At 45.7% G+C, this 15,045-nt stretch overlaps 1 protein-coding gene across 1 annotated transcript; it reads right to left on the bottom strand.

The window, feature by feature from the left end:
• Nucleotides 1–1,829: 1,829 nt before the first annotated feature.
• On the bottom strand, nt 1,830–13,349 carry LOC144094504 (disintegrin and metalloproteinase domain-containing protein 10-like). Its single transcript, XM_077628426.1, has 7 exons — nt 13,328–13,349; nt 11,657–11,798; nt 9,495–9,613; nt 8,561–8,835; nt 7,075–7,265; nt 6,878–7,010; nt 1,830–2,006 (listed from the first exon to the last, which is right to left on the bottom strand). The coding sequence occupies exons 1-7, from the start codon at nt 13,347–13,349 to the stop codon at nt 1,830–1,832; spliced, it is 1,059 nt and encodes a 352-aa protein (XP_077484552.1).
• Between the last annotated feature and the right edge of the window lie 1,696 nt (nt 13,350–15,045).

Consider the following 15,045-nt stretch of genomic DNA (forward strand, 5'->3'; position numbering starts at 1 on the left):
TCTGTCGAGCTGGTTTGTCAGTCATATTAATATGGATCACATGATAGTACAGGATGTTTTCTTTTATATGAACAAATAACTGATGCCATACATCACTGCAAACTCTATTTAGAGGCCGCTCGGGTTATTTTATTTAGGGGAAAATCCATAACATTACTGTTGTTTTCGGCAGTGGCGCTAGCAACCCACAATCGAGCCCTAAGAAGGACACGGGAGATCAACTTAGGGTGAAGTGCTTCCGCAGCTGTACAATACTGCTATAACCAAATAAGACGTATCTTTGGCTGGCCACACCACACAAGGCCGCCCCTTAGCCGTCAGGAAAACAGGATGATGGAGAAAAGAGAAAATTGGAAAGCTGTGAGAAAGAGATAGGGAAGTGAAAGATTACGGAAAAGAGTGTTACTTCTGCTCACTTTATGTAGTTTATTACGCTTTCATGACTGTTAATTCATTTTAATTGCACAAAGGTAGCCTGGGCAAAGAGCGCAAAAGATAACATAATTGACCTGCATAATGTCAGCTCTAAAGCCCCATTTCAAAGCAGTAGGGGGAATCATAATCAAAGAATGATATATGGGTGCCTTGTTTCACGGCGATCGAACCCTGAATTTCCCACATAACAAGCAGGAGCTTAAAACATCGATAAGCAATCAGACTTTTCTGGCTACTTAAAGCATTTCTACATCATGGCGCTTTGTTCCCTGGGAAGAGTGCAAGAATTGCCAACGAGATTTTTTTTTGCCACTAATCTCCTCTGTTTTTAACATGGTTTTTGGCCATCAGCTACAAACTTACAATATATGCTGTAAGTTAGAATGCTTGAGAGGGGGTTCGTAAAAATTTTAACCAAAAATAGAGCCCGTCTTATTTCTCCACACATCCACGAAAATTGAGAACAATTCGACCATGCAACCACCTCTGAGAGCCCAAACTGGAAGTGATGCAGAACACTTCATCCACAACGTGAACATTTAACACAAGGGATGAAGAAAACAAATTACTCTCGTTTGCAGCGAACCTGACAGTACCAAATTGAAAGTTAGTAAATAGGGGCACTGCTTTCAAATTTCGCTTCTGTAGCGTCCACACATTTCAAATTGTGGGGTCTGAAGACATAGCCTGCGCTTAACATTGCAAGGTCAGCGATATTTCACTTTCATCAAGAGTCAAGGTATGTCTGCAATCGTTTTTGCAAAAAGCAGCACCTCAAGGAGATGATCAGTTCTCATCTTGTGAAAAGGCAATGTACACAGAGGACGAATAAGTTTTTCCATAGTTGGCAAGACTCATGACCATGATGTATGTGAAACACAAAACCTGGTCTTAGGCGTGCAATAAGATTGCTTATTCTTTTGAGCAATTCAGAACGATAAAAAATCACAACTTTATGCCACTAATAATGGCGGCTTGTGTGTAAAAGATTGAGGCCCAAAAAGGAAATGCTTGCTGAGCCGGTACGAGTCTTGAGGCTCACGAGAACATTTCCCTACCTTCTTCCTCGCAGAGTTCCCTTACGTCGGTGTTGCGCTGTTATTACACGCTCTAATCAACTCGAATTTGCTTCATTGACCAACGTTTACGTAGTCCTCTTCGGCACGCAATTCTCGATGGGTTGCTAATCCTAAAATATATAAATTTAACACATTTTCAACCTTAGATTGTCTTTCTCTGCCTTGTACTTAATTTAAATTCCTCTTCCACGGTTAAAGGAGTTCATTCTCAATACAATATGCCCTCCACGTAAGGCAGACTGCAAGCTTTTTTCGATATCACCTCCCAAATATAAATGGTGAGTTGGGGAGGGTTCTTCGAAGCACGTGCAGCAATCACAGGCGCGTCATCCCCTTTAGGAAAGACACGGTGTGGCGCGCACTTTGCCCCAGCCTCATCTTTGGCACCATGTGCGGGTTGCTGCTCGGCGTGTGAACGGCGCACGCATGCAAGAACACCACCGCCGCCGCTCCATACAAGATGACCGCCGCCAGCGTCAGGTACCAGCAGCGCTGCGAGGAGCCGTCAGTACGCATGTCGTGATGCTTTATATTTAGAAGAGAAATTAAATGAAATGTATTTGTTTTCAAGACAGACAGACAGACAGACAGACAGACAGACAGACAGACAGACAGACAGACAGACAGACAGACAGACAGACAGACAGACAGACAGACAGACAGACAGACAGACAGACAGACAGACAGACAGACAGACAGACAGACAGACAGACAGACAGACAGACAGACAGACAGACAGACAGACAGACAGACAGACAGACAGACAGACAGACAGACAGACAGACAGACAGACAGACAGACAGACAGACAGACAGACAGACAGACAGACAGACAGACAGACAGACAGACAGACAGACAGACAGACAGACAGACAGACAGACAGACAGACAGACAGACAGACAGACAGACAGACAGACAGACAGACAGACAGACAGACAGACAGACAGACAGACAGACAGACAGACAGACAGACAGACAGACAGACAGACAGACAGACAGACAGACAGACAGACAGACAGACAGACAGACAGACAGACAGACAGACAGACAGACAGACAGACAGACAGACAGACAGACAGACAGACAGACAGACAGACAGACAGACAGACAGACAGACAGACAGACAGACAGACAGACAGACAGACAGACAGACAGACAGACAGACAGACAGACAGACAGACAGACAGACAGACAGACAGACAGACAGACAGACAGACAGACAGACAGACAGACAGACAGACAGACAGACAGACAGACAGACAGACAGACAGACAGACAGACAGACAGACAGACAGACAGACAGACAGACAGACAGACAGACAGACAGACAGACAGACAGACAGACAGACAGACAGACAGACAGACAGACAGACAGGAAAACTTTATTGAACAAGTGAGTTTTAGACCCTGCTGGGTCCCTGGGCTACTGCGCGGTCCCGCACTGCATCAAGTAGGTCATGCCGGGACATGACTTCGGCAGCCCGAGTCACCGCAGCAAGCTGCGATGTCAGGTCTGCAGACATGCGCAGGACCTCCCAGTCCTCCCAGCTCGAGATTTTCAAGACCAGCATGCAGTAACACTCAGTGGCTGTAATAAATTTGAGCACAATAAAAAATCGGATTTTGGGGAAAGGAAATGGCGCAGCATCTGTCTCACATCTCGGCCAACACCTGAACCTCGCTGTAAGGGAAGGGTAAAGGAGGAACTGAGAGAAAAGGAAGAAAGAGGTGGCGTAGTGGAGGGCTCCGGAATAATTTCGACCACCTGGGGATCCTTAAAGTGCACTGACATTGCACAGCACACGGGCGCCTTTTGCGTTTCCCCTCTATCGTAACGCGGCCGCCGCGGTCGGGTTCGACTGAGCTCGTTCCCTGTAGTAAATTTTGCACACACGACACATGACCCATAAAAAGCAAGAATCGTGCGCAATGAGAATCGATATAATGTTTAATATATCTTAATAAGCAGTAACGTTGTTTAAACGGGTAGCACACCCCGGACACTTCATCATCTGGAATTGTTTCCTGCCGTTTGCTTTAAATCTGGCCCACAGACATCCCCTCAGAGCATATCATGACCAAAATGCACCAAACAGACTCATTTTAACTCAACATTACAACATCGGCGGACTGCCACAACCAGGTTATTTCATAGCCGCGAACGCATAACGTCTGGTAACGAATGACATATCTTTTTTGTTTATTTATGTTATTTATTTATTATGGGATATGCTCTGATGTCAAATATCTCAGAGTACTAAATTTCAGTGCCAAAAGTATAGTAAGTAAGGTAGGACAACTTGAATTCCTTCTCTTCAGATATGACCCAAGCATTGCAATTGTCACAAACATGATGCATGATGGTGTTTGCGGCGAAATACTGGTATCGCCATCACGTAAGATACTGTATTTCGTAGGGATCGTGGATCGAGGGAAGGAGGTATTGGGATCATGCTAAAAGCACAATTACTGCGGAATTACTTCCTCAGATTGATAACCATGAGAGCTCATTTTTTAATAATCATTGTTAGGGAAACGCAGATGTGGTATGTACCACCTCTCACCCCATTTCGCTGAGATCTACATGCGTCAAATTACTAGAACACCACCGCTCACTATCTAGCAAATTTTCCGGAACCCTACCATTTTCCTTGAAAGGAACACTGAAGCCGATTTGAAGTTTGCCTGCATTGATAGAGTAGATCGTTCGAATGGAAAAGAGCATATTCTTGCTAAAAACAGAGCTTTTTTAAGATAGTTAAGCCAAAGAAATATTACAGCCGCGCACCCTTCACGCTCGTGATTTGATTAACTCGGCATGAAGACACGCATGAGTGCTGTTGCCACTGTATATAATTGGCTACTGCCACTGAACTGACGCTGAACACACACGGATAGTTCTTGGAGGCACCGGACACGTAGGCTGGGCATACTCAATCTTGGAGGGTAGTATACGTATGGTTATAGATGTCACTCTTTCTACTGCGGTATGGGACGACGACGATACCGAAGGCGCTAAACGGGAGGAAGTAAGATATACAGCCATCATTCACTCAAATCTCGCCATAAAGAATAATGGATATAATAAAGGTGCAGAAATTCTTGGAAGCTCTACTGAATCCATTGTAATCGCTCTTGTTTTTGTCAGACACGATTTTCTTACGAAGAGATATAACGTGCCGAAAATCAATTCCACCGGCCATTTCATGATTAGCTGCCAGTTGATAAAAGTCCTTAACGCTTCCGTACTCATTCGATACGCCAAGTTGAAGTTACTGCACATAACCAGTATATGGGCAGCCTCTCATGAGCCAGATTTTTTTTTTGGCGTGTAGGGTATAAAGAAACAATTCAGAAACAGGCTAAATTCCTGTCTCGCTTTTTAAAACGGTGTATGTTAAGGTGGAGCGGTAGATGGTCGACTCCAGCTTTGGGGAGAATTTAAAACAGGGACTGCTAGAATGAGGATTTTTGCGCATGTAGTAAACAGAAAAACTATAAGCGCAGTTTTCTGCTTTGAGCGCTAGCGGCATGCGAGATTTGCCTATTTCATGTTGCTTGCGCAGATGCGACGATATAAATGTTTGTCAATCACTGCCGCTTGATTGTTGACAGAGTAAGCTCCACCTTTCTGCGTTTCAAAAGTTATGTCCACTATGTGCTACGTTGAAGATGAATATAGATTTCTGATCGCGTGTACGGGTGAACAGCGAGAACAACAAGGTCATTTTTTCCGGCACTGTTTTCTAGGTGCAGTTCACCGTGCTTTGTTTTCAGTTTGTTTATAAGTAATGGATGGAAGGCATGCAGCCAATGCAATGTTGCTATGCTACAATTGTTTTAGTTCTATGCTATTTGAATCTTATGCCCCCAGACTGATGCCGGTCAAAGCGGGGTCAAGGGTGCAATTACGAAGAAAAAAATACTCTCAATAAAATGAAACGCATACCCCCCCCCTCCCCCCCATCCTCTCTGTCTTCACAGACAAGAAGGCACGATACCACCATATACGCATGCCGTATATGATTCACTGAAAAAGCTCCTCGCGCTTGAAATGCACCACTTAGTCACGTGTGCTCAGCGACATTTCTTAACACATACCGCCTATTCTTTACATAGGCCATTATACTTCAAGAAATGCTGTTTTTAGAAACATACGCTGAGTGCTTTGCAACGATTGAATTGTCATAGTTCAGGCATCCTCCGACATTAGCAGTAGAAGCACCTTCCCAGGTCGGTGTCAACGCAAAGTTGTTTATTCAATATGTTTATCACTACCACCACCACGTGTCATAGTCCTGCTAACGCTTCACTCCAGCAAGAAAGCTTTCTTGTTCTCATGCTCTTTATGTATTGCTCGAACAAGAAAAAGTGTACATTAACTGTTTGCGGCTCTTCCATTTCATTAAAGTTTGCTACACGTGCTAGAGCACACCTAAGCTATATATTCTTAGGAAAACCAAGAAACTGTTTTAATGTGCCGCGAAGTACTCGGAGCGGAGAAAATATTTTTCCGCGTGAATTAATCCTTCTTGAACTAGGTCGCAGAGCTGCCGCAGTGTGCCGAACATTTCTCGAAAGTTGACGAAAGGAGGTGCGCCTGCTGAAAATTTCTCCAAAACATTTTGGAGGTATACTGAACGCTAGTTTCTCTGTCCTTAGTCTACACGGCGGCTTATGGGGCTATATACATGCAACAGCTGAGCCAAAGCTCTCTTACGGCTGTAACGAGGAAACTGCTTTAACAAAGAAATCACATGCTAGTTTTGACTTCGTTAAACTGAAGTTAAACTGTACGTCTATGGCGTCCACTGGCCGTTTACGGAATAGAACTGCGTTTACATGAATACACTTTTTTCGCGCAGCTCCACGATAGTGGGCTACACTTGATTTCACTTCCACGGGGGTCTACGTGTATACAAGGGGTCATTCCTCCTCTTGACGACAATAGTTTGATGGGGTGAAAGGGAGGGGGGGGGGGAGGCGAAATGCCTTATTAAATTCAATTTTCTTAGAAATAAAAACTTCAGTTGCGGCTAAACAACCATCAAAAATGCCAGAAAGAAGAATGCAATTGAGTGTTCCTCACAACAAAAAGCGGATGGGGCCGGAGCAGTCCTTTGTTCCCTTGAAAGCAAGAACCTTCTTTTGGCAGGCGTGAGAAATCTAACAATAGCAGGCTAGTGAAACTGATTTTAATACTAAATACTTAAAAAGTAAAGAGTATTTTTTCGCTGTGAGATTTTCTTTGAGATCAACGAGGCCGCCTTCCGCTTGTTGAGAAAACCCTAAAATTCGAACGGAGAATTGTGGACGCAAACAAATTTCCTTCTGACTTCGGCGCGAGTAGTAGTAGTTCTCACCACGCGTCGCAGCACCTCGAATCTTATATCGGTGATGCCGTTGTAGTTTCTACTTCCAAACATGTCCGAGATGGCGTTGGCGTGCTTCGACACCATGCTGGTCAGTCCCGAGCTTCCTCTCTTGGCCGCCCCCCTGCCACGAAGCCACGGCCTCGAACAACGTGTGGTCGATGGCGGTCTCCAGGTTACACACTCACTGCACGTACGTCTTCCGCGACTTCTTGGACGCAGACAAGACGCGGCTTCGGCGCGGTGCTGATGCCCGGATGTTTCCGGCCTGGATCTTCAAATCGTGCGTCGTGGCAGTTCTCTGAACCGTCCCTGCCCTTGTCGCCATCTCTAAATCGATGTGTCGCGCAGACCGCTTTAGCCGTTGCTGCTTCTGAGGCTGGTTGAGTGAAACAATATGAGAAACGCCCATATTACACTCGAAGTGAATACTACGGGATACGACTAGGGAAGGTTTAGCGACTAGTGGTTCGAGAATAGTATTTGTTCCAAATCCAATCGGACACAAAGATTGTAGCTTCGCTACTGAATCGTATAGGAAGAGTGTAGTTAAAAAACCGACTCGACTAAGAATTGAATATTAACAGAATGAAATAGATTAAGAATTGAATATTTGTACCAACACTCGGTAATTTTGCGCACATTCGTACAAAACGAGCAACGCTGCGAAATAGAGCCGCGTCAGCAGCAGCGCTGTGATATGGTGCTGTAACTTATGGAGTTATATATTCAGCAGTTAAAAGACGCAACTCAAATCTCATATGGGGGATTATAACACGAAGTTAGTATAACAACTCTATGGGTGTCAAGTTATACATAAAGGAAAATTACGATCTGATTTAGAGAATGAAGTTTAAAGCCACACCTCAAGCCATGAGACAGATTACAGCTACATATGAGCCATGGCCTCCGAGATCAGGCATAAAGACATAGTTTGCTGACCTCCCGTCTTCTACTCCTAAGTGTCTATGCCGACTTTTTTTGTGATATAGACAACCAACGAATTTCAGTGGGAAACTTGTGCTCAGCAGATGCATAATTTTCAGGGTTCGAGCTGAAACTAAATTTACTCCCGTGGTAGAAAGGCGGCAGGCAGATGGTTTCTTGACACACACAAAGTGAACAAGGTATCGGGAAGCCACAGGGCGCTTGCCAACGTTTTGACAAGAAGACTTGTCTTTGTCTCCCTCGTGTTACGGTGTAATGTAGGCAACACAGTTAACACCAACAGCACTTGAACGCGCTGCTGCACTGCTGTAAAGAACTTCTTTTGCAGGCTAAGCACGTGGCTTTTAAAGTATTTACCGCGGAGTCAAACTAGCTGTAGAGCGATTTTTCACACACTAAGGACCAACGTCTGTATCTTGCTGATCTGTACTCTATATAATGCCGGCACCATGGAGAAGGTAATGCAATTTCCTGTTTAGTCAAAAAGTTTCTGTGAGCAGCGGTCAAATTTGAGTGCACCGAATGCACTGCAGCTTGCACTGCTGGCCTCACAGGTTTTTTAATTATAAAGATTTGGCATGTTAAAAGGTATTAGTGTTTCAGACAGTCAGCGGCGCCATGCATAGGGGTGCTAGGTGTAGAGCACTGCCATAAAAGCAAGAGATCCTGATGAGAAACATGGACCGCCTAAAGTAATTATTTGCTGGTTTGTGTCTACTGTGTTACGTTAGCAATGACTGCTTGCAGTATTGTTAACTGCTGCCGCCTGTAGCGGTGCCGTATCCGGTCCAGGGCGTCCTTGGTGGCCCCGTAAAGCCCGCAGCGTCCACCGGCGAAGCTAACGTCGCGTGCCGAGTAGATGAGCGAGTGGAAGGGCACCGAGTCCGGGAAGAATCTGCCGGCACGCTCCACGTAGAATTCTTCTTCCTCGCGAGACAGCGAGATGTTTCCGCTGAACACGCCGGTTATGATGGACCCGACGACGCGACTTCCGGGCGCCCCTGGTTAGAAGCCACTCTTCAAGCTAGTCTGCAGAAGTGACCCAGCTTGCGCTAAATATATGAACGGAGGCGCTGTAAACCTCCGTACTCATGCCACGTGCAGCGCATTCATGAGACTGGGCAATTTTCTCTGCCATCACTTCAAACTGGCTCGATGATATCGTATAGGATGAATGAGAACATGTGGCCCTGATGTTCGTTCTCTGTCTATATAAAGTTTCGCGCCCATTTAAGTTGAACAAGCTTAGGTACCGCATAGCTGAGCGTAACCAGGTACTCCAGTTTGTGCGGAAAAAGGTTCGTGGACTGAAGTTTCACGATCAGCCATTGCGTTTAACTAAATGAGAAAAATGGATGAACGAAAATTTATAAATGAGCACAGTTGTGTTCTGATCATTGCTAACATAGCATTTAGCACTGTGGCAGTGACTTGCAAAAACATGCACCGGAATATTCTGGACCAAAGTATCTGCGCCTAAATGTAATAAAATCCTACAGCTGTTACAGGCAGGCTTCTGAGATTGGCATTCGATGACTGCGATGCACTAAGTGGGAAGTGGCGATAACTGAAAAAAACCTGAACGAAAGGGTGTTAGAATATTACATCTGTTGGGCTAGTTTGTATCGGGCACTTCGAGTCACATCGTACCAGATCTTACCCATGACACAGCCCGAATAGAGATGGTCAAGGCTGGGAGAAACTGAACCGGTCTGAACCTGGAGGATGAAGTCGTCGGAGAAAGCGGACCGGTCCTGCCGGAGGCGCAGCCTCAACTCTCTAGAAGATTACACAAAATACACAACACATGTAGTTACATCTGCTAGATTCAGCGTGCAATCCTTCAGCGTTAAAAAGAAACCAAGGATAGATACCCTTTATAACTAATGTTATCATTATTTGTGTAAAGGGTTTGCATGCGCTGCACGTAGTCAACATTTCCTTGTGGCTGGGAGAATTAACTTCGCCGGGGAGCTGTTCGTCACTAAGGGAGCTATGGATGCATGCAGGGTCATAGGACCATTCATCCTTTGGTTATTCTCAGCGCCTGGCTGTTACAGTCTCCCCGTTACCCACCAGCTAGAGTCGGCGAGAGGAGCTCAAAGAAGCTTACTCAGCGCTGATCAGCTCAGGCCTCGGCGTAGCGAGAGGGGGGCAGGTTCGCCCAAGACTCCCGAAATTCCCTTTCAGGGCACGGCGCAGCCGCGCGCAAAGGCACGGGCGACAGATTTAGGTGGTTTGTTGGCCTCTTCACAACAGATGCGTAAAGAGGGGTAAAATCTGCACCCGCTGCGTTGGCTCAGTGGTTAGGGCGCTCGGCTACTGATCCGGAGTACCCGGGTACCGCGTTTCGATGGAGGCGAAACGCAAAGGCGCCCGTGTGCTGTGCGATGTCAACGCATGTTAAAGATCACCAGGTGGTCAAAATTATTGCGGAGTCCTCCACTATGGCACCTCTTCCTCTTTTGCATTCACTCCCTGCTTTATCATTTCCCTCACGGCGCGGGTCAGGTGCCCACCGATATGTGAGACAGATACTTCGCCATTCCCTTTCCCCAAAATCCAATTTTCATTTTTTCATTTCAGATCTGCTCCACCGACGGAGCCAGCGCACGACGACCGCCCCGTCGTCTTAATGGACACCAGATGTGGCGCAACCGGGCAACGAACACCACGTTCGGAAGATCGGCAGACCTCCTGTCGCGTAAACATTGCAGACGAAACAGAGTCAGGCACTCGTTCTTGGCGGGGACAAAAAATTGACGACTTGTCGCCGATAGTGCGGCTTGCTGGGGTTCTGTAATGAGTCCAACAACCGGAATCACTGAACGTCATTAAATATCGGAAAACGCACTTGCATAGAAAAACCCAGCTGGACAGAAAGGATGCCACCACTCGTTAAAAATACAATAAGGGTCCGTTTGTGTTATATTACAAACCGGATTACGGCAGACGCTAGCTAGGTCAGCAGTCCCCGGAACATCAACTCGCATTTTAACGTGGTTCAGCGGTTCCATTTATTGTTCGCGATTGTAGCGGCTCGTTTGACTCCGATAACTGTCCTAATTCCGGCAGACGCCAAGGTCACGGATCTTCGGGAAACCGGCGCACACGTGTAAATGTTTCAGTGTGTTTTCAGGTGATTCATTTTTTATCCGTAGGGGAGAGAGTTTGTATAACCCAGCGGAAGTTGTTGGACGTGGCGCGTCACCCAGCGGGAGAATCATTTTGCGGCTCCTTCTAGGAATGTCAGATTTGAGATTTCATTTTCACTATCTACTTTACAGATAGGGCTATGAACCTTAGTGAAACTGGAAGGTGCAACACGAGGTTTTTAAACCAATCATGTGGTGAATTTACCGGGATTGGGTGACGCAAAATATAAGTCGCGCTCCTATGTCTTTAAAACCGAGCCACGGAGCCTGGAAAATTGTTCTGGGCTAGGTTTAAATGCCCTGCATCTTCGGCTATGCCGACGAGGAAAGAATTTGCCTGTAGTCAATTCCATGTTGCGCTCTGTGCTCAATTTGCTGTATGCAAATTCCTGTACAGAAAGCATCACTTTTACATCTCTCACAAGCGCTACTGTTTCTAAACGTTGCTTCTACACCGTCTCTGACGGTGTGGCACCTAAGAAGGTGCAGAAGTCGCATAGAACCTTTTTCTTTACTATTTGATATTGTACTTTTATTTTTGTATATTTGTATATTGTTTGGCCTTCGTAACTTTGACGAATGTACAATTCGGCCTTGGGAACGAAAAGTTTGGAGGCCCCTGATCTAGTCTAACTACAAGCTGTGGAAAACGTCAGCTTAATCTCACCTGTTGTGGGCTCCGAATGCCAGCTGAACGTTGCGCATGGATCGACGTTCTGCAGTCGAGCGCTTCCAGCGCCCTCTGACCACGTGGACGGGCACGTACGAGAGCGGCTCGTAATGCTGCAAGAAGTCATTGAGAACAAGTGCTGCGTGCATAAAGGAGGATACGAAAATCTTTTCTGGCGTTGTTTTTTCTTGGCATTCCTGCATAAGAAACTAACTGCATATCTAGCACACCTTCAGAATTTTTATATATTATGCTTTTATCGGTTGTTTTTACTGCCAGGGCTGCTTACAGAGTGTTCAAAAATAAGCCTTAAGGATTTAAGAAAAAATACCGAGAGCCATACACAAAAGTCATTACTGTAAATGAGTTATGTAGCTAGGATTATGAGCTATGTAGCTAGGAATGAATTATGTAGCAATGTAGAAATGAGTTATGTAGCTAGGAGAATTGTCACCGTAACCAGAGTAATTATCTAAACTTAATTGGTGCTTTTTCTTCACTGCAGGTAGCGTACATGTCTGTATTGAAACGTGGAGGTGATGGCATTCAAAATATATTGTATTTTGTATAATTTTAGTGACGAGCTTGTATCCTTGTATTTGCATTTGAGAACTTGCATGTGAGAATTATTTTTTTCAGAACAAATCATGTAATGACGTATGTGAGACTACGGCATACAGCATCAGTCTTCCCCTTTGTGTGAGGTAGCGGTTGCTTATGGTGCTCCACCTGATAAATATATGCAATTGCAGGCGACGGTGATAACTTTCCGTTCTTGGCCAGCGAAACCAAAGAAACACTGTTCCGGCGGCACGGAGCGAACACTGCTTTTTTAAGCGATTGTTTCTGAAGTGTGTGATAAGATGTGGTGCCCCCGATTTTTTACGCATCCCTCGATTATTTTTCTACAGTGGTGCCGACTACGCGGACGGCTTTTCGACCGAACGAGCTGTATACGCCATCGCCAAATATGAAGAATGAATCTAGAGTTACGCGGCCGTGGTGAAAGCTAACTGCAGAAAAACAGCTTTTGAAGTGCTGTGCATAACATAACAACCTCCCGACTCCTACTCTGCGCCTTTCACGTAAAAATAGACCTAGGGAATTTATCGACCCTTTTTTCAGAACCTCGCACATGTCGGAATAAATTGAAACAAGTTCTTTTTAAAAGCCCTTAAGTGCACATTGCTCGAAGCGTCTGTGCAAGCATGTGACCTCAAAGTTGTCATGGCGGGCGAGGCGGGCACTGGAATAGAAGGAAAGATCGCCTCTGGACAAGGGTAACGCCCGCGGCATGAAGTAGTGTTGAGTGCTCCGCATTGGCTCAACGATTACAGCAGGAGGCCAAAAATAGGAGCGGGAAGGTCAAATATGAGCGCAGGACGCAGATAACCAAAAATAATTTTTTGGGCTTGCACTTGATTTCTTCCTCTTACTGACTCCTCCATCTCACGCTTAATTAACGTCGAGAGGTAAGGACAAAAGCGTATTTGTATCGAAGAGCGTGTTCTTGATCCATGTCATACCTCGGATAAGGTGTTAAATTAGTGCTGCAGCGATGAGGATAAAAAATTACGTAAAAGTCCTCCAAAACATCGCCATGTCCGAAGCCCTCAAAAGCGGGATTTAGGGCTGGAATAGCTCGAAATCGGTTTATTTGAAACTTACCTGTGTGAGCAAGAGACGCCATGCAGGGGAACGTCGCAAGTGCAAAGCAAAAGGTTGCGAGGCCAACCATGAACAGCGGAGAGGGAGGGAGGGAGGGAGGGAGGGAGAGAGGAAGGAAGGAAGGAAGGAAGGAAGGAAGGAAGGAAGGAAGGAAGGAAGGAAGGAAGGAAGGAAGGAAGGAAGGAAGGAAGGAAGGAAGGAAGGAAGGAAGGAAGGAAGGAAGGAAGGAAGGAAGGAAGGAAGGAAGGAAGGAAGGAAGGAAGGAAGGAAGGCCTCAGACGTTGCTGGCACATACCCAGCAGCGGAGAGAGAGCAGCAACCCTCGATCGAGTCTCTGTTCTTCTTCTTGAGCCTCTTCGAAGCACGCGAGGCTGGCTCGTGCGGGGACAGCGGCGGGGTCAAAGCAGAATTCGCAGTTAAACGTCCCGAAGCATTCAACGTGCTGCATTGAACGTTCACCTGCACATGAAACTGTAAATGAGGTGGGCATGGTGTCGTACTTATTAGATAGCCGCAAATTCTGGGAATATCTGGAGGCAATTTATTTCGTTCAACAATCTTGACATTTAACTGCTTTCCTGTCTGTCTGTCTAATGCAGTGCCTGTTTCCAGCCATAATAAACGTGTTTCTGGACTAAGTCGCGCTGGCGGTGGTAGCATCTGCCGTCGGTTGGACTGAACACTGGCTTTTTGGCATCCTTCTTGAGTATTGTACCACATCATACCACAACTTATATTATGATTTGCAGTGAGATCTTATCGTACCATGCATCATGGTCTCCCAGTTACACTGTGCGCCTGATGCGCGAGTATTAGCGATTACCGGTATTTCGACGCTTCTGATGAATTTCAGCTCTCACAGCGCTCGCGGGCTGTCCATCTTGCCTCCTTGGGAAGCGTCGACGAAACGATGCTTCTTCTGGTCCTGCCATGTACGCTGAGAAGTGAAAGAGACCACTCGAGTCGCGTAAGTCCTAACAAAAAAAAAGAGAACGTTGATGGCTAAAAGAGTTTTCCAGAAAACATCGCAAGAGATTGCCTACACAACAAATTAAAACAAGGAATATTTGTTAGCATTTACTGAACCGGCCACAAACATTTAAGCATAAACAGTAGCCATAATTATAGAAATAAATTTTATCGAGTCTTAAAGTCAACATTACGAATTTAAAATCTTTATTGACAGCTTGTCGGCACTTGATTTCATCAAAAAAAGCCCCAGAAACACTGGATCTAATAAATACGCAGTCAAGGCTACGCCCATTAGAGGACAGAGGTCTCTCCCATGAGCTAGGCAATACAGCGAATCCGCCTTCTTTGTCAGCTAGGAGAAGACGAAGCGAGTGGTCGCGTAGGAAACTAATTACACGTCTCTCCCATATCTCTCTAGTTAACCTTGTCCTGTGCCAGCTGCGGAAACCCTATTCCCGCAATTTTCATCATCTCATCCGCCCACCTAACTTTCTGCCGCCCTCTGCTACGCTTGCCTTCTCTTGGAATCCAGCTCGTTGCTCTTAACGACAGTGGTTATCGTGCCTTCGCATTACATGCCCTACAAAAGCCCATTTATTCTTTTTAAACTTCGCTAGAATGTCATAAACGAAAATTTCTTTCCTGACCAATTATGCCCTCTTCCTGTCTCTTAACGTTACATCTATAATTTTCCTTTCTAAGTGATTTTCGAAAAAGACAAGGGCTACAAGTACACGCACAAACAG

Source organism: Amblyomma americanum, chromosome 6, assembly GCF_052857255.1.
Source record: "Amblyomma americanum isolate KBUSLIRL-KWMA chromosome 6, ASM5285725v1, whole genome shotgun sequence".
Lineage (NCBI taxonomy): Eukaryota > Metazoa > Arthropoda > Arachnida > Ixodida > Ixodidae > Amblyomma > Amblyomma americanum.

Bases quoted from the DNA above. Each gene is read 5' to 3' on its own strand.
- LOC144094504 (XM_077628426.1), bottom strand. From the start codon at position 13,349: ATGGCGTCTCTTGCTCACACAG. The intron at 8,836-9,494 runs GTAAGATCTGGT...GCTTCTAACCAG, and splicing joins CTATTCGGGCTGTGTCATGG to GGGCGCCCGGAAGTCGCGTC. The intron at 7,266-8,560 runs GTAACACAGTAG...TCACTCAACCAG, and splicing joins TGCAAGCAGTCATTGCTAAC to CCTCAGAAGCAGCAACGGCT.